The sequence below is a fragment of the Chiloscyllium punctatum genome, chromosome 2, assembly GCF_047496795.1.
Source record: "Chiloscyllium punctatum isolate Juve2018m chromosome 2, sChiPun1.3, whole genome shotgun sequence".
In the NCBI taxonomy this organism is placed as follows: Eukaryota; Metazoa; Chordata; class Chondrichthyes; order Orectolobiformes; family Hemiscylliidae; genus Chiloscyllium; species Chiloscyllium punctatum.
In genome coordinates this window covers 21140267-21158944 of record NC_092740.1, presented here as the reverse complement: position 1 = coordinate 21158944, position 18678 = coordinate 21140267, and the positions used below count along the sequence as shown (strand labels likewise).

At 42.4% G+C, this 18678-nt stretch overlaps 1 protein-coding gene across 6 annotated transcripts in view; it reads right to left on the bottom strand.

The window, feature by feature from the left end:
• galntl6 (polypeptide N-acetylgalactosaminyltransferase like 6) overlaps nucleotides 1-18678 on the bottom strand; it is a 1318845-nt gene that overhangs the window by 181544 nt on the left and 1118623 nt on the right. For all 6 annotated transcript variants that reach the window (XM_072591724.1, XM_072591725.1, XM_072591722.1 and 3 more), the window contains exon 8: nucleotides 4449-4566. In XM_072591724.1, coding sequence (XP_072447825.1) covers nucleotides 4449-4566 — 118 coding nt within the window. The remainder of the gene's footprint in view (nucleotides 1-4448; nucleotides 4567-18678) is intronic.

Here is an 18678-nt window from a genome sequence, read left to right as displayed (position 1 = left end):
TCCTTCATTGCAAAGAAAATAGGCAATAAATGCTGGCCTAAGAAGCAACACATTTATCTCAAGAATGAATTAAAAATACCTCTGGAAGGAGTGATTGTCCTTGGAGTGGATACAATATATTCAGCAGAAAGACACTGTGGCAGAAGGTTTTGCATTTTGAGGAAAAGCTGCATAAAATCAAATTGAATTCCCTTAAATGTAAGATGCTGGAGGATGATTTAATCCAGGTGTTTAAAATGATCTAGGATCTGACCTCATGAGGGGTGTGTGTGTGTGTGTGTGTGTATGACAGTATGTTTATCTGTGTATGTATGACAGCATGTGCATCTGTGTGTGTGTAACAGAGAGAACGAGAGAGAGAGAGAAAAAAAATCTCCTAAATTACCCAAGATCAAGGTTTAGACTGTGGGTATACAGGTTCAAATCTCACTACAGAACATGATGCATTTTATGTTCAATTAATAATTCTGCAATATAAACTGAGTCTTTGTAATTGTCACCAGGAAATATCATCAAACACATCTGGTGCACCGATGCCCTTCATGCCAGGAAATTTGTCTGGCCGACATGTGACTCCAAGATCTGTTACCTCTGCTCTGAGGTCGTTCAGCAAGCCACTCAATTCAAGGGCAATTAGGGATAAGCAACATGTGCTGGCCTTTCCAGTGATGCCCATGCCCCATGAAAGAATAAAGAATAAAAAACTTCAGCCACTGAACATGGCAGGTTACTTTCTGTGTGAAGCAGGAATGTTGCCATTTATACTGTCACATGACTGTGTTGTGGAGGCAGGTATTATGGACTATATCTGATTTTGATTCCTCAGTTGTGTGAAACATAGCATGTTCAAGTTAGGCCTGGTCAGAGCAGGTCTAAAGTTTGCTGACTCATTTGGACAGCCAGTCTACACTTTTGGAGGTGTAAATTGATCCATTAGACACCTCTAGTAGAGGTATAGTGTTCTTTAGGATTATTAAAAGAGGGCACGAATATGCTTAGAAAGTACATAAACCTATAAAATATGAATGTCATTTTTTGCATTATAGCAAAATAATGAAGGATGAGGAAGTGATGTTACAGTGGCACAGAGCTCTCCTTTAGAACCCAGCAGAAGTAATTGGATTTAGTTCTGTGTAATACACACAGGGAGGGGATAAGGGGAGTGGGGAAGGGGAAGCCTCAAGTGTACTAATGGTCTATTTCTGATCTTATCTTGTATGTTCATATGCTTGTATCTGTTTGTACTGCATGAGTGAATTCACGGCCTTTCATTATCACAGTTGGTGACCTACTATTTCATAGCATGATTGAGAGCTCTAGGTGGTTAAAGAGTCCTTGAACAGGAACAAGGATTTCCAATATTTGTTGCTGTAAAGGATTGTGCAATTTTAAAAGAAATTACAAGTGATTATGTATAATATTTTTAAGAGATTATAAGAGAGATTCACCAAATATCCTCAGACAGCACCTTCCAAACCCACAACCACTTCTGTCTAGAAGAATAAGGAAAGCAGATATAAGGGTGCCCCATCACCTTCAAGTTCCCCTCCAAGCTATTCACTATCCTGACTTGGAAATATATCGCCGTTCCTTCACTGTCCCTGGGTCAAACTCCTGGAGTTTCTTCCCTAATGGCATTGTGGGTCAACCCATGAGTGAGCTGCAGCAGTTCAAGAGGGCAGCTCACTACCACCTTCTCATGGGCAACTAGGGACTGGCAATAAATGCTGGCCCAGCCAGCGACACCAACACCTCACAAATGAATTTTTAAAACTAACTGAAATAAATTAAATGTAGTTAATATTTTTATGAATGAGGATTTTTTTTTAATCAATGTACAGTCTGCAACAGACACTTTGAACTTTACATTCTTTAATCTCAGTATGGCTGCGGTGGTCTGCCCATGGTGGATACTGAGTGAGCTGACATAATAGAAATGAAGGCAAAAGTCATGGTAGGTGTATGGGCAATGTTCACTCCTGAAAGGTCAGTGTCTAGTTTTTATACTATGTCTCCTCATCTTAAAATCACCAACCATCAGAGATAATTATGTCTGGACATAAACATTAGAAGGAAGAGTAGGCTGGCTGTAAGGGGGCATGAATTGGCACCAATTAGACATGGACAATAGAGGTGTGAGGGTCCAGATTAGAGTGTGGTGCTGGAAAAGCACAGCAGATCAGGCAGCATCTGAGGAGCAGGAAAATTGACGTTTCAGGCAAAAGCCCTTCATCAGAACTGAATAGAGGTGTGCAGAGGAGAACAAAGTTGGGCTTAATAGGTTGGAGCAATATGGAGGAGTGGATGGAAAAGGATTGTGCAGGTTGGAAGATGATATATAGAATAGAATAGAGTATATGATGAGATATGGATGTGTGGGAAGGCATGATAGGGTATATGGCGTGTGACAGCATTGACGGGGGCAGGGGTGAAAGTAAGAGGATGTGATGTGTCAAGACTGGAGAGATGCTTTATTTTTCATTCTTTAATTTTAAATTTGGACACTGTGCCAGAACCCTGAAGAAGGCCTTCTACCCTGCCTGCTTCTCCTCCTGGCATTCTCTGTAGTTTTTCTGGCGTCACGTAAGTCAGCACCTTATCATCTGTAAATGGAAACCCTAACTTCTGGAGCACTTTCTCCCAAAGTGGTTTTATGAAGATGGAAAATGTGCTACCTGCTTGGCTGTTGACTAAGAATAAATTGAGAGACAAAGTCAACATGACTTGCCTGAAACACAAACAAAAACAGCTGGAAAAATTCAGCAGATCTAGCTGCAAATGTAGAGAGAAAACAGAGTTTCGGGTCCAGTGACCCTTCTCCACGAGGAAGGTTGAAATGTATGCTGAAGAAGGAATGGGGATGGGGTGGATCAAATAATAGGTGGAGATCCTGCTGACTACGTTATGAATGCCTTCCTGCTGGAACAATTTTGTGGGCGGCACAGTGGCATGGTTAGCACTGCTGCCTCACAGCGCTGGAGACCTGAGTTCAATTCCTGCCTCAGGCGACTGACTGTGTGGAGTTTGCACGTTCTCCCTGTGTCTGCGTGGGTTTCCTCCGGGTGCTCCGGTTTCCTCCCACAGTCCAAAGATGTGCAGGTTAGGTGAATTGCCCATGCTAAATTGCCCGTAGTGTTAGGTAAGGGGTAAATGTAGGGGCATGGGTGGGTTGCGCTTCGGCGGGTAGGTGTGGACTTGTTGGGCTGAAGGGCCTGTTTCCACACTGTAATGTAGTCTAATCTAATCTAAATAACAGTTGGGTAGACAAAGGAATGGGTGAAGATGAACCTGGGAGAATGAATGGGGACCACTGGCGGCTGACAATTGATTGGTTGTGATGGCAGCCCATGTAATGATGATAAGGCCTGGCGTGTGGGGGTTGGGGTAAGGACATGGGGAAAGGTGCTCAGACCCTAAAATTATTGAGTCTGGAGGACTACAGGGTTCCCAAGCAGAAAATGAGGTGTCGTTCTTCCAGCTTGTGCTGACCTTCGCTGGCAGGGATCAAAGTGACAGGCAACTGGAAGCTCAGCGTTTTTTTTTTGTGGATAGAATGTATTGTTCTACAAAGTGGTCACATAATCTGTGTTTCATCTCCTCAATGGAGAGGTGACGACATTGTGAGCAGTGAATACAACAAATTTGCTACTGCTGGTTATGTATTTGAATGATGTTTTTAGACACAGAGTTTGAATATAGAAATCTAATGCAGTGATATTGAATCTTTTATGTACTTGCCCATTATAATTATGTGGACCACAGACTGATTGTGACTAAGAAAGGTTATGTCAGTCATACTTGCCAAGTGTAGAGCTGATGGAGCTGCACAATAAAAAGATGCAGATACTTCTATTCCCTCCAGTCCTAAACAGTGCAATGATCTCCTGCCCATGCTCCCACCTTCCACCTGCTGTTAAACTGACTCACTCTAAGACTTTGCTCCCTATAGTTGAAGTGTACAGGATTCCAAACCCATTTCCTTGTTGACCTACATTTCCTCTTGGTGCAAAATGCTTCAAACTCAATATACCATGTTCACATTCTTCTGTGGATTCACCTCCCCCCATCTTTACAGTCTTCACTGCTCTCCCTCAAAAGGTTGCCTAGGGAACACACTTCCTTGAGTGAGGTTGATAGAATATTGTTGGATAAGGGTATCAAGGGCTTAGACAGAAAGCAAGTAAATAGAGTTGAGATGTAGTTCATACATTTTCCAGTTGGAGGGTGAAACAGATTAGAGGGGCTGAATGGGCCATTCCTGCTCCTTATGAAGAAAATCAGTCAGAGGCTGCGATCTTTTTTGTATGTGAATGAGCAACAATGAAAGAACAAAATGGTGGGCTGAAGAGGAGATCTATAAATAAACCATTTCTTCAAAGTTAATGATGTAAAATGTGCAGTACTGTGTTTAAAGTTGGCAATACAAATGTCCTGCAGGGCGAACTTACCTTGAATGATATCTCATACTGTTCACCTCCCCAGATTTCCAGTCCTGAATCATAGCCACCCAATTCCCAGAACCACCGCTGATCAACAGCAAACAAGCCACCTGCCATGACAGGAGATCTGAAAGATAAAACAAAACTAAATACTGTGTATTATTGCTTCCATTTAGGGTTTATTGAGGATCATGCAACAGAAAATCATTGAAGTAACGGGGTGAAAAACCCACAATCACAGAATTGTTACAATGCCCGTAGGAGGCCATTTGGCCCATTGCATCTTGGCCCATGGGCTCTTCAAATGTGCATCATTACCTAGTGCCAATCCCCTGCTTTTTCATCGTACCCTTGTCCATTTTTTCCATGCAAATAATTGTCCCATATCCCTTTGACTGTCACAGTTGAACCTGCCTCCACCCCACTTCCAGGCAGTGTATTCCACATCCTAATTACTCGCTGAGTGAAAAAGTTTCATTCTCGCACCTTGTTTGCTCATTTTCCTCAGAGGGTTGGGAGTCTTTAGAATTCGCTGCATCAAAAACTTGTGGATGCAGAATCTTTAAGTATTTGTCAGACTGTGCTACAAGAATTTTTACCGAGGAGATGAAAAATTATCAGGAATATGCAGGAATATAGAGTCAAGGGTTAAAATCAGGTCAGCCATGATCATACTGAATGGCAGATCAGGCTTAGCGGACTAAGTGGCCTATCCTTGTTCCTTGTTTATATGTTTGGATGCTCCTTTGGCAAATCACTTTAAATCTATGTCCTGTCATTCTCATTTCTTTTACAGGTGGGAACCGTTTCTCCTTACCTACTCTAATTAGCCCTCTCAACATATCAAGTGCTGGTTTGTCAACGATAACATTAGCTGTGAATAAAAGAGTGTGATGAGTAAAACAGTAGTCTGGACATGGATATAGGAATTTAATATGGAAACATAGAAAATAGGAACAGGAAAAGGCCATTCGGCCCTTCGAGCCTGCTCCACCCTTCAATCCGATCATGGTTGATCATGCAATCTCAGTATCTTGTTCCTGCTTTGTACCCATACCCCTTGATCCCTTTAGCCACAAGGATCATGTCCAGCTCCCCCTTGAATATATCTAATAAACTGCCCTAACAGCTTTTTTTGAGGAAACTTCCTTCGTTCTGGACTTGCCCAACATCATTGCCTGTCCAATCCCATCAGGATGTTATATGTTTCTATGAGATTGCCCCGTCATTTGTCTAAATTCCAGCAAATATAATTTCTCATATGTCAGTCCTGCCATCCCAGGAATCAGTCTGGTGAACCTTCGCTGGACTTGCTCAATCGCGAGAATGTCAAAAAATGTATATTTGTAGGGATTTAGATGGTGCATTAGATTTACTGAAGTTATACCTATGCTCTATAGGTTAAACTACAAGGTGAGATGAATTCCCTGGAATTTAGAAGCTGAGGGCATGGATTCCATTCAAGTTTTCAAAATAAATACTGAAACAGATAGAGCAGATTGAGAGGAATTAGAGCAGAAATTGTGGAAATATGGAGTCAGCCTACTCTTGCTTTTAATTGTAATTTGAATATGTAATTATTCGTGCTGGTTGTTGAATTCAAGACAAAGGGACAGAGTATTTAATAGAGATAAGCTGTCCAACACTGATCTTTGGAAATGAGATAACCTTCACAAGGTCCATGGGAAATCACTAACTGGTCTCTTTGTGGAGCTTGTTGAACTGAGTTCCCTGGTAATAATGGCCTGGCCAGCTGGAACTCATCACCTGAGCCGATTTTAACCTAACTTAATTTCTAATATTTCTTTCAGACATTAAAAAGAAGAAAGTAAGATTTAATAGTGCCAATATAGACAATTCCCAAGTGAATTTTCCCAATGGAAAATTACAGGCCGATTAGCCTAACCTCAGCTGAGGTTAGATTTTGGAGTTGAACGTGTGGTGCTGGAAATGCACAGCAGGTCAGGCAGCATCCGAGGAGCAGGAAAATCGATGTTTCAGGCATAAGCCCTTCATTTTGGAGTCCATTGTGAGGACTGAGATTTCTAAATACTTGGAAGTGTAGGGCAAAGTCAACATGGTTTCATCAAGGGAGGTCATGCCTGACAAATCTGCCAGAATTGCTTGAGGAAGTAACAAGCAGTTTAGAACAAGTACAGCCAATGAATGTTATCCTTCTGGATTTCAGGAAGACCTTCAACACTGTGCCACACAGGAGGCTGCTAAGTAAGATAAGGGCCCATGGTGTTAGGGGCAAGGTGCTAGCATAGATAGAAGATTGGCTGTCTGGTAGAAAGCAGAGAGTGGGGACAAAAAGGGTCTTTTTCAGGATGGCAGCCAGTTACAAGTGGTCCTCCGCAAAGCTCTGTGTTGGAACGACAACTTTGTACATTAACAATCAAGATGAAGGAACTGAGGTCATTCTGGCTATGTTTGCAGATGAAACAAAGATAGATAGAGGGACAGGTAGGACAAGGTGGTGGGGAGGTTACAAAAGGATTTGGACAGGTTAGGAGAGTGGACAAAGAAGTGGCAGATGGAGTACAAAGTGGGAAAGTGTGAGGTCATGCACTTTGGTTGGAAGAATAGAGACATGGACTATTTTTAAATAGAGAAAAAATTCAGAAGTCTCAAATGCAAAGAAATATGGGAGTTCTAGTCCAGGATTCCCTCAAGGTAAACTTACAGGTTGAGTTATAAAGGCAAATGCAATGTTGGCATTTATTTTTGAGAAGACTTGAATTTGAAAGCAGTTATGTACTTCTGAGGGTCTTTAAGGCTCTGGTCAGGATACATTTGAAGTATTGCGCGCAGTTTTGGACCTCATTTTTCAGGAAGGATGTACTGGCTCTGCAGCATGTTCAGAGGAGATTCACGAGAATGGTCCCAGGAATGAACAATGTAACATATGCGGAACATTTGAGGACACTGGTTCTATACTTGATGGAATTTAGAAGTATGAAAGGGGATCTAATTGAAACTTACAGAATACCGAATGGCCTGGACAGAGTGGATGAGGGAAGATGTTTCCATTGGTTGGAAGACTAAGACCTGAGTGCACAGCCTTAGAGTAAAGGGAAGATCTTTTAGAAAGGAGATAAGGACAAACTTCTTCTGCCAGAGATTGGTGAATCTATGGAATTCAATGCCACAGAAGGCTGTGGAGGCCAGTCCTTGAATATATTTAAGACAGAGATAGATAGGTTCTTGATTGTAAAGGGGATCAAGGATTATGTGGAGAAAGTGAGAGAATGGGATTGAGAAACGTATCAGCCATGATTGAATGACAGAGCAGACTCGATGGCCTACTTTCTGCTCCTATTTCTTATGGTCTAATTAATTACTTTAAGCTTAAATGAAGAATGTAGGAATTGAAATTTTTTTAACACCTAAAGATCTGAAAGACTTTGAAATATACTTGAAAGAGAGGGAGAAGTATTCTAATATGGAAGATTCTTCACAAGCAGTTTTTTTGTTTATTACTTTCAAAGTCACAATGAATTAGCTGACAAGGCTCCAACAACCAGACATTTATAGAGCTGTCTGTTTATCTCCTAATTACCCCCAGCTCAAGAAACAACAAGTTGTTCATCTTCTCACGGGCAAATGTCAGTGACAGGAATCATTGAGTGATATGGTCATAGAAAGATGCTGCAATCACAGAGAATGTTAGAGAAACTCAGGAGGTCTGGCAGCATTATGGAGAGAGAAACAGAGATAATGTTTTGAGTCTGGAATAACCTATTCAGAACTGACTAACTTCAGAAGGGTGCTATTTAGCAGATCTGGAAGACTGCATCTTTGAAAGTGCAGCACACCCTGAGATTGAGATCCTAGAATTTGTGCTGAAATCATTGGAGCTGACTGACTGATTCTGAGGCAAGACAGCAATCCACTGGGCTACAATTCTGAAGTGTAGATTCATCACCTTCATTATTAATACTTTTATCTTTCCACTACTTCACTCTTTGCCTGCTTTATGCAACTGTGTAAAGTAAAATATAACCAAACTGTCAAGGTTTCAATCAGCATTATAATCATGCACATTGAAAATCAACATGACTGATGGATTATTGTATTAAATTCTGAAGAAAAAAACACCCTCAATTTCAGTTCTGTACTGCAAGTCAACACTCATTAGGGGCACCATTACAGAAGAGCATTATTCTATACAGTGTGATGGGCAGTTCCCAGTATCAAGGCTTCTGCATATTGCTGTGTGTCACACTGAGCCTAATGACATAACAGTGTGTGTAGAGCTTTCTGCCTATGTTGGAAAGTCATTTTAAAACTGAAGTTGCAACAGAGAATGTCAGTAAACTCATGGTTAGATTGGCACCTCAAGCTCACATTAATGCTTTGTGCATCAAAACACCTCGGAATCTGCTTGTTGCTAATGTGGCTGTACTAGGTAAGCATAAATCACTCAATTTTACAGTTCCATTCCAATAATATTCTTTCTTCAATTAAATATACATTGAAAGAAACCTATACATGTTCATTAACTCGTCTACTAATAACGGTCCCCAGTAACTGACTGAGGTAGGGGTGTGGCATTGCTAATCAAGGATAATATCACAGCTGCAGAAAGGTAGGTTGCCCAGGAGGGTTTGTGTACAGGGTCAGTATGGGTGGAAGTCAGAAACAGGAAAGGAGCAGTCACTTTATTGTGATTTTTCTAAAAATAAACCTCAAATAGCAACTGAAACACAGAGGAGCAGATTAGGAGGCAGATTTTGGAAAGGTGCAGAAGCAACAGGGTTGTTGTCATGCGTGACTTTAACTTCCCTAATATTGATTGGACCGTCCTTAGTTCAAGTAGTTTGGATGGAGCATTTTTTGTCAGGTGTGTCCAGGAAGGATTCCTGACTCAATAGGTTGATTAGAGGGGAGGCCATATTAGATTTAATTCTGGATTAGTGGTGCTGGAAGAGCACAGCAGTTCAGGCAGCATCCAAGTAGCTTCGAAATTGACGTTTCGGGCAAAAGCCCTTCATCAGGAATAAAGGCAGTGAGCCTGAAACGTGGCGAGATAAGCTAGAGGAGGGTGGGGGTGGGGAGAAAGTAGCATAAAGTACAATGAGTGAGTGGGGGAGGGGATGAAGGTGATAGGTCAAGGAGGAGAGGGTGGAGTGGATAGGTGGAAAAGAAGATAGGTAGGTAGGACAAGTCCGGACAGGTCATGGGGACAGTTACTGAGCTGGAAGTTTGGAACTAGGGTGAGGTGGGGGAAGGGGAAATGAGGAAACTGTTGAAGTCCACATTGATGCCCTGGGGTTGAAGTGTTCCGAGGCGGAAGATGAGGTGTTCTTCTTCCAGGCGTCTGGTGGTGAGGGACCGGCGGTTAAGGAGGCCCAGGACCTCCATGTCCTCGACAGAGTGGGAGGGGGAGTTGAAATGTTGGGCCACGGGGCGGTGTGGTTGATTGGTGCGGGTGTCCCAGAGATGTTCCCTAAAGCGCTCTGCTAGGAGGCGCCCAGTCTCCCCAATGTAGAGGAGACTGCATCGGGAGCAACGGATACAATAAATGATATTAGTGGATGTGAAAGTAAAACTTTGATGGATGTGGAAGGCTCCTTTAGGGCCTTGGATAGAGGTGAGGGAGGAGGTGTGGGCACAGGTTTTACAGTTCCTGCGGTGGCAGGGGAAAGTGCCAGAATGGGAGGGTGGGTTGTAGGGGGGCGTGGACCTGACCAGGTAGTCACGGAGTGAATGGTCTTTGCGGAAGGCGGAAAGGGGTGGGGAGGGAAATATATCCCTGGTGGTGGGGTATGTTTGGAGGTGGCGGAAATGTCGGCGGATGATTTGGTTTATGCGAAGGTTAGTAGGGTAGAAGGTGAGCACCAGGGGCATTCTGTCCTTGTTACGGTTGGAGGGGTGGGGTCTGAGAGCTGAGGTGCGGGATGTAGACGAGATGCGTTGAAGGGCATCTTTAACCACGTGGGAAGGGAAATTGCGGTCTCTAAAGAAGGAGGCCATCTAGTGTGTTCTGTGGTGGAACTGGTCCCCCTGGGAGCAGATCCAGCGGAGGCGGAGGAATTGGGAATACGGGATGGCATTTTTGCAAGAGGTAAGGTGGGAAGAGATGTAATCCAGGTAGCTGTGGGAGTCGGTGGGTTTATAAAAAATGTCAGTGTCAAGTCGGTTGTCATTAATGGAGATGGAGAGGTCCAGGAAGGGGAGGTAGGTGTCAGGGATGGTCCAGGTAAATTTAAGGTCAGGGTGAATGTTTTGGTGAAGTTGATGAATTGCTCAACCTCCTCGCGGGAGCATGAGGTGGCGCCAATGCAGTCATCAATGTAGCGGAGGAAGAGGTGGGGAGTGGTGCCGGTGTAATTACGGAAGATCAACTGCTCTATGTAGCCAACAAAGAGACAGGCATAGCTGGGGCCCATACATGTGCCCATGGCTACCCTTTTGGTCTGGAGGAAGTGGGAGGACTCAAAGGAGAAATTGTTAAGGGTGAGGACCAGTTCGGCCAAACGAATGAGAGTGTGGTTGGAAGGGTACTGTTGGGGACGTCTGGAGAGGAAAAAACGGAGTGCTTGGAGGCCCTGGTCATGGCGGATGGAGGTGTAGAGGGATATCCATGGTGAAGATGAGGCGTTGGGGGCCAGGGAAACAGAAGTCTTGGAGGAGGTGGAGGGTGTGGGTGGTGTCTCGAATGTATGTGGGGAGTTCCTGGACTAGGGCGGATAGGACAGTGTCGAGATAGGTAGAGATGAGTTCAGTGGGGCAGGAGCATGCTGAGACAATGGGTCGGCCAGGGTGGTCAGGCTTGTGGATCTTGGGAAGGAGGTAGAACCGGGCAGTGCAGGGTTCCCGGACTATGAGGTTGGAAGCTGTGGGTGGGAGATCTCCTGAGGTGATGAAGTTCTGTATGGTCTGGGAGATGATGGTTTGGTGATAACAGATACAAGCCCTTACCACACTTTTGAGCTAGAATCAACCTTTTTGAAGATAGTTAGGTAAAATTACAATTGGCCAAATTTCACTGTCAAAACAATAGCAAAGCTATTGAAGTGCACAGGATCACAGAATTATTATGGCACAGAAGGAGAGTATTCATCCCACCATGCCTGAATTATTTCTATTACCTACTGCCAATAGCCTGGCCTTTCCCCATGTCTCCGCACACTGTTACTTTGCAAATTAGTAGCCAATATACTCTTGAATGCCTCCATTGATCTTGCCTCCACCATGTTTCCAGGCAGTGCATTCTCACCTTAACTACCCGCTGTGTGAGAAAGTTGTTTCTCGGATCACCTTTGCTTCTTTTCAATTTATGCCTCTTTGTTCTTTTCTATTTTATGAATAGGAATAGCTTGTTCCTGTTTACTCTGTCCAGATACTCATAATTGTGAAAACCTCTATGAAATCTCCTCTCAGCGTTCTTCTCTTGAGGGAGAATAGTCCTGATTTCTTCATCACTGACATTTCTCATTTTTGGAACCATTCTTGCAAATAATTTCTGCACTCTCTCTAAAGTATTCACATCTTCTCTATAATATGGCACCCATAACTGTACACAACACCCCAGCTGAGGTCTGACAAGTGTTTTATACAAGTTCAACACTACCTCCCCAATCTTGTACTCTGTGCTCTAATATTCGAGCCAAGAACACTGTTTTATTAACTTCTGTCTGTAGGTGTCCTGTTACCTTCAATAACCTGTGCACACATACACCAGGTCCCTCTGCTCCTCCAGCCCCTTTAGAGCTGTACTCCTTATTTTATGTTGAATTTCAACATTTTTCCATCAAAAGTGTATCACCTCACAATTCTCAGCATTGGACTTCATCTTGCCCACTTCACCACTTGTGTTCCACATTGTCCTTTTCAAAGTTTAGAATTCTTCGAAGTCACAGGTCATCTGCAAACTTTGAAACTGTTCCCTTGTACACCAAGATCTAAATCAGTAATATATATTAGTAAAAGCATGACAATATCACCAAACCATTTCCACTGCAATATTAAGGCTGAGAGGGACAGATTTCTGTTCCCTTAGGAATCAAGGGATGTTGGGAAAGACAAGGAATTGGAAGTAGTGTTAGCTGGAATCTTGCAGAAGTATCAGGCAGTACAATCTACTGCTGCCCCTATATATCTTATTTTCTTATTTAGCTTGGCCTTAAATGTGTCTATGCTAATCAGTTGAATTCTCCTTAAATTATCAAGGTTCACATTCTCACGTCTCACTGGGTAAAGAAGTTTCTGCTGAATATCCTGTTGAATTTATTTCGAGACTCTCTCTATTTTGCAAGTTTGAACTCCTCCCTTGTCTATCAAACTCATTCACTTAATTTTGAAGATTTGCATTAGCTCACCAGCTTATCAGAGAAAGAAATTTCCAACCTTTCCTGATAAGTCCTTTTGATGGATCTGGCTGTTGACTCTTGCTAACCAACAGGTTGATTTATTGGAATACATTTCTGTTACAGTGATAACTGTGACCAAGATCCTTGCGTGCCTCCGATAGCTACGTTCAAATGTGGCCACACCAGTATTTCAAATTAAGCAGAGATTCCCATGTTGATTAAAATAGCAAATTCATGTTAAATGTAGATAGCAAGGACATCACCAACCAGCATGTCAAGCCTGATAGCTAGCCACACAGTCCACCTTGGTGGTTTGGATAGTCTTCTTGGTGAGACACTGCTTGTTTAATCTTGCTTCATACCCAGCCCAGCTAACGTGACTGAAGAAGGGTGACTGGGCTCGAAATGTGAACAATGCTTTCTCTCCATGGATGTTGCCAGATGTGTTGGATTTCTCCAGCAACCTCTATTTTGTTTCAGATCTTCAGCACCTGCAATTCTTTGTTTTATTTCAGGGTGATAAACTTCTTCCTCTACAACTCACTGTAAAATGAGGACCCCTCCCGCCAACAGGATTTTGATAGCGGGGAATTCAACAATGGTAATACCATTGAACATTACCTCCTCTGACATCATCAATACACAAGAAGTTCCTGTCCCTGAGTGGTGAGTGATTAATCTGCTAGCAGAACACACTTCACTTTAGCCAAGATACAAAGCATGCAAAAGATGATTGATTCATTCTCTGTCTTGCCCAATTATTGTAACATCCTCTGCATTTAATACATCTCTTTACTCAGTAATCTCATGAAATTTTCCTAATTAATTCCACTAATAACATTGAAATTTCAGTAACTAATTACATTATTAATTCATATCAATGCATTTATAATTCTATGCAATTTTATGATCAAACAGATGATTATCCCAGTAATTATTTTGCAGTGATTTAATAAATTCTCTTCCAATACATCATACTGTCCACTGAGTAACAGACTATTCATACCTTGGAAGCTACGCAAAGTTTATTTACTTTGCGATGACTATCACATTTGTGGACCCATATTCTTTATTCATGCAGAGGGGAACAGTGGCATAATGATAATGTCACAGGGCTAGTAATTCAAAGGTCAGACCTAATACTCCAGCAGCATGAGTCCAAATCCCACTATACCTGGGGGGGTATGTAAATGAAAATACTTAATAAATCTGGAGTGAAATGCTATGCTCATTTAGAGTGCTCATAAAACTACTGGATTGTCATAAAAATCCATCTGGTTTGGTAATGTCATTCAGGCGGGGAAATTCAACAATCTGACCTCCACATCAAAGCAAACTGTGGTTGACTGTCAACCACCTTCCGAAAAGGCCGAGAAAGGCACTCGGTTATATCAAAACTACAGGAAAAAACCAAAACACAGACCAGCGCAGGGATGGCAATGGTTCAAGAAGGCAGCTCACCATCATCTTTTCATGAGCGGTTAAAAATTGGCAATAATTGGCAAAACTGAAATCGATAGATTTTTGTTGGGTATGACTGTGAAAGATCACAGCAACACTCATTCCTTACAACCAATAATAGAATATTACATTCAGAATCTATTTGCTATTGATACTGAATTATTACTTGTCATGAATTCCACTTGTTTAATTCCATACCACAAGAGGTTTCTCTTGAATTCCTTGAAGCATTTATTCGTAAGACCATCAATCTTTAGAGTTGAATTATGCTATGTGGCCCTTCAAACTTGCTCTCCCATTCAATAAGATCATGACTGATCTGGTTGTGGTCTGAACCCCACATTCCTGTCTGCCCCCTGTAGATCTTGACTCCTCTGATTATCAAATATTTGTGATCATCGTATATTTATGGCTTTAAGTTTTGGCCTTTCCAATAAGTGAAAACCCTCTTCGTATTCACCGCATCATTCTCATCTGTGCCTTACCCTCTCCTGAACATGGTGACTCTGGTGTTCTGCTCCTCTTTGAGTGTCCATTCATCTCCAGTACCAGAGTTAAGTCGATGATAAAGGTCGGTCATTCACTGTACAACAAAGTTGAACCTCGCCAAGGCTCCTTTGACAGCACCTCACAAATCCTCAACCTCTTTCACTAAAAGGCTAAGATCAGTAAATGCATAGGACCACCATCACTTGCAAATTCCCTTCAAGCCACACACCATACTGGCTTTGAAATGTAGTCCTTTATTGTCGCTGGGTCAAGATCACTGAACAGCTTCACTCACTATCTCCTTCATCAAAGCAATTAGAGATGAACGATAAATGCGAATCAAAAATCTAAATATGCCCAACTTCAAATTTGAGGTACTTTCACTAGGATAGCCGTACAGTGACCAGTGGAGGAAATATCTCGCTAACTCAGGGATAATGAGACCAATGGATGACTTGATTGGGTACATCGTGGATTGGGTACTTTCTCAGGTGGGGAGGAGGGGAGAGGTTTTAATGTCTCTGGTGGTGAGCTGACATTGGGTGTAGAAGCAGAACAATTGAGTAAATCCTTTAAATTGAAACAGAGAGGTGGGGGGAATCTGGAATTCACTCCCCAAAAATCTGTTGAGTGGTCAGTTGAAAATTTCAAAACTGAAATCAATAGTTTTTTGTTTGGTAAGACTGTGAAAGATGACAGAAGCAAGGCAGATAGATGAATTTAGATGCAAGATGTAACTGAATAGTGGAATAGCTTGAAGGGGCTGAATGGCCTTCATCTTCCAATTTTCAACTAAGGGACCTATGAAGGTTTGATTTCTCTGTAGGGTTTGCCATGCCAGAAGCGCATAAAATGAAGAAAGAGGGCAAATCTGGCAGCCATGAGCCACATGGTACCATGTTGTGCTTGGCTACCAGGAGACCACAAATGATAGGTTGCTGTGAGATAGACGCCTAAACAGCTAGTTTTACAACCCTCACCAATATGTAGCCTCCTCAGGAAGGAGGAACATAAAGCAGCAGGTGGAAAGGTTTTCAAGGTTTTTTGTATCCTCAGACTTAAATCTAGCGAACTGGGGAATAGGGGGTTGGAGATCTTGAGGGAACAGTTGAAGAGGTCGGAGTGAAGAAGAAAGAAGGGCTGAGAATCAAACTGGCAGGTGAGAAGTATGTGCAAACTGGGGCAGGAGAAGGTAAGGTAATGTGGGTGCATTAAAATTGAATCTTCCATCTTTGCCAACCCAACTGTAGTAATAGAGAGAACAAGGCCTTGGTATCTTTTCTCCTCTGGTAGTCTGGGGCTTTCTTGTAGTTGGATGGATGAACAAAAATTAAACTTCAGCAGACTTATCATAGGTAACAAGTCAAGATTCAAACCACTTAATTCACTATTCATACGTTACATTCTCCTCATGGAAAAAAAAAGAGTAGAAGACATGCCTGCCACTTTAACAAACCAATGTGTTCCCAGGCCAACATCTCTGTCTCAGGCTTGCTGCAGGGCTCCAGTGAAGCTCAGCACAAGCTGAAAGAACAGCACCTCACTTTCTGCTTGGGAACTCTGCAGTCTTCTGGACTCAATGTCAAATTTAATAATTTTAGGTCCTGAGCACCATCTCCCATGTCCTTACCCCAAACCCCACACACCAGGCCTTGTCATCACATGGTCTGCTACCACACACAACCCAGCCACTAACAGTCCCATTAGTGGCTATTCATTGTCCAGGCTGACCTTAACCCATTCCTTTGTCTGTTCAACTGTTTCTCTGTCTCTCTCTGGGCTCCAACTCCACCATAGTTTACTCCTTCCCCCATCCTGTATTGAGCATATGTGCCAACCTTTTCCAGTTACAATCAATTCTGAAAGAGGTCACTGGAACCAAAATGTTTCTTCAGCTTTGTCTCTACAGATGCTGCCGGATCTGCTGAGTTTTTCCAGAGATTTCTGTTTTCAATTGTGAATAGAAAACATGATTGTCTCCAATTACAACTTCCAAACAACCCCACGCACTGCTCAACGCTCCACTTTGTGTTATATCTCGGTGTGGTGGAGCTCCATCTTTGCTCGGATTTAATCTGTTCGTACCCATTACCTTATGCAATGCTAAGGACATTGCAAAGTGTTCTACAATCGGGGAAGCACCTAAAATGAAGTGTGGCTACAGCTGTAAGTGACATTATAAAAATGAAAGACTTCCCATCCATTCGTAATGCTGTGTGAGCATGGACTTGATTAGCCTTTCTCTGTGCCATAATTACTTTATGGTTCTATTGACCACAAGAAGAAAGACAAGAATAGTGTTAATGAAAAGTGCAGATTCAGAAACGAAAGAAGAATTTAATTTAAGAAAAGAGGCTTAAGCTCAAAGATTCCAGCTGCAGCACTACGTGAATGGAAATGCAGAGAAAGCAGAGAAAACCTGCATTTATATAGTGCCTCTATTGAGTTCAAGATATCCAAAAATCCTTTAAATCCACAACAGGTTTTTGAAGGACACCTATTATTGCGATAGTGTTATTAAAATTTGCATAGCCAGGTTCAACACAAAGCACTGAGATGAGTAATCAGATAATCTGTTTAAATGATGTTGCAGAAGGAGTAATTATTGGCTAGGACTCCAGGGAGAAATAATTTGCTCTTCAATACGACCAGCATTCTATTAGAATGGTCAATAAGTATCCACTGTTAAAGAGTGAGCAGCATCTAGCAGTCTAATGCTCTTCTGTGTAGGTTCGGTAGATTAACCTTGGGAATTGCAGGGTTACAGGGCTAGGGATGCTCTTCAGAGGATCAGTGTGGACTAAATGGCCTGCTTCCACACTGTAAGGATTCTATGATTCTAAATATTTCCTGGTAATTCAAGACTAAGAATGTGCATTTTTAGCTAGTGTGTTTCAAACTGCCAGGACATTACCAAGTGCTTTTACAACCAACGGAATATCTTCATTACTGTTTCAATTAAGAAAATGAGCTGGTGTAAATTGTGCACAGTAAGATCCCATAGACAGCAGCCTTAAAATGAACAGGAAATTGGCTTTATGCAATGGTAAACAGGGAATGCTGGAGAACCACTCAGCAGCTCAAGCAGTACCTGCAGAGACAATGAGAGAAACTGCATTAATATTTCATGCTACCAACAGTCCAGATATTTTACATTTCCAATATCCACAGCTTTCTGACTTTGCGATTGGCTTTATATGTTGGTTGGGAGATAAGAATCGCCAGGACAATGAGATAATCTTTCCCAAATCTTCATTGAAACTGTGATTTCAGGATATATGTCATTTGCAAGAGGGAGCTCTTGGTTCAATAGCTTTGCCTAAACACTTCCAACAGTGTTACTGTAGTACTTTGTCCCTGAATCAACAGCAGTACTGTCCTTCTGAATATATGGTGCATCCACAGTAACATCACTCCAAAAATGCAGTCTTCCCAGGTACTGATCGACAAATATATGAAGTGCTCTTCCCATACTGTCTCCCTCAGTACAAACTTCCCTCTGTACAGCCCTTGTTAGTGCACTTCTCCCTTGGTTCTGTCTCTCTGATAGTGCAGTGCTCTCTCAGTATTACCCCTTTGATATTGCACTGCTGTCCAGCAATAGTGTAGTGCTTCCTCAGTACAGCTCCTGTGATTGTGCAGTGCTGCCCATACGATAACGCAGTGCTCTCTCAGTACTGAACCTGTAATAATGCAATGCTCCCTCAGTATCGCCCCTGCTACCTTGCAGTGCTCCCTCAGCACTGCCCCTGTGATAATGCAGTCCTCCCTCCGAATTGTTCTTCTGCAAAAATGCAGTGCTCCTCAAGCTGTTTCAAGGTTCTCTTGCAGAGTGGAACCAAGCAGCACCGGCAATCTAGTGACATAGTCATGTTCCCTTCCAAAGTCTCAATGTACAATCTTCAGCTGATAGCTTTGACCAAGTCATGGCCAACAGACAGAAGCATTACCTGCTTCTTTCCATCAGTTAC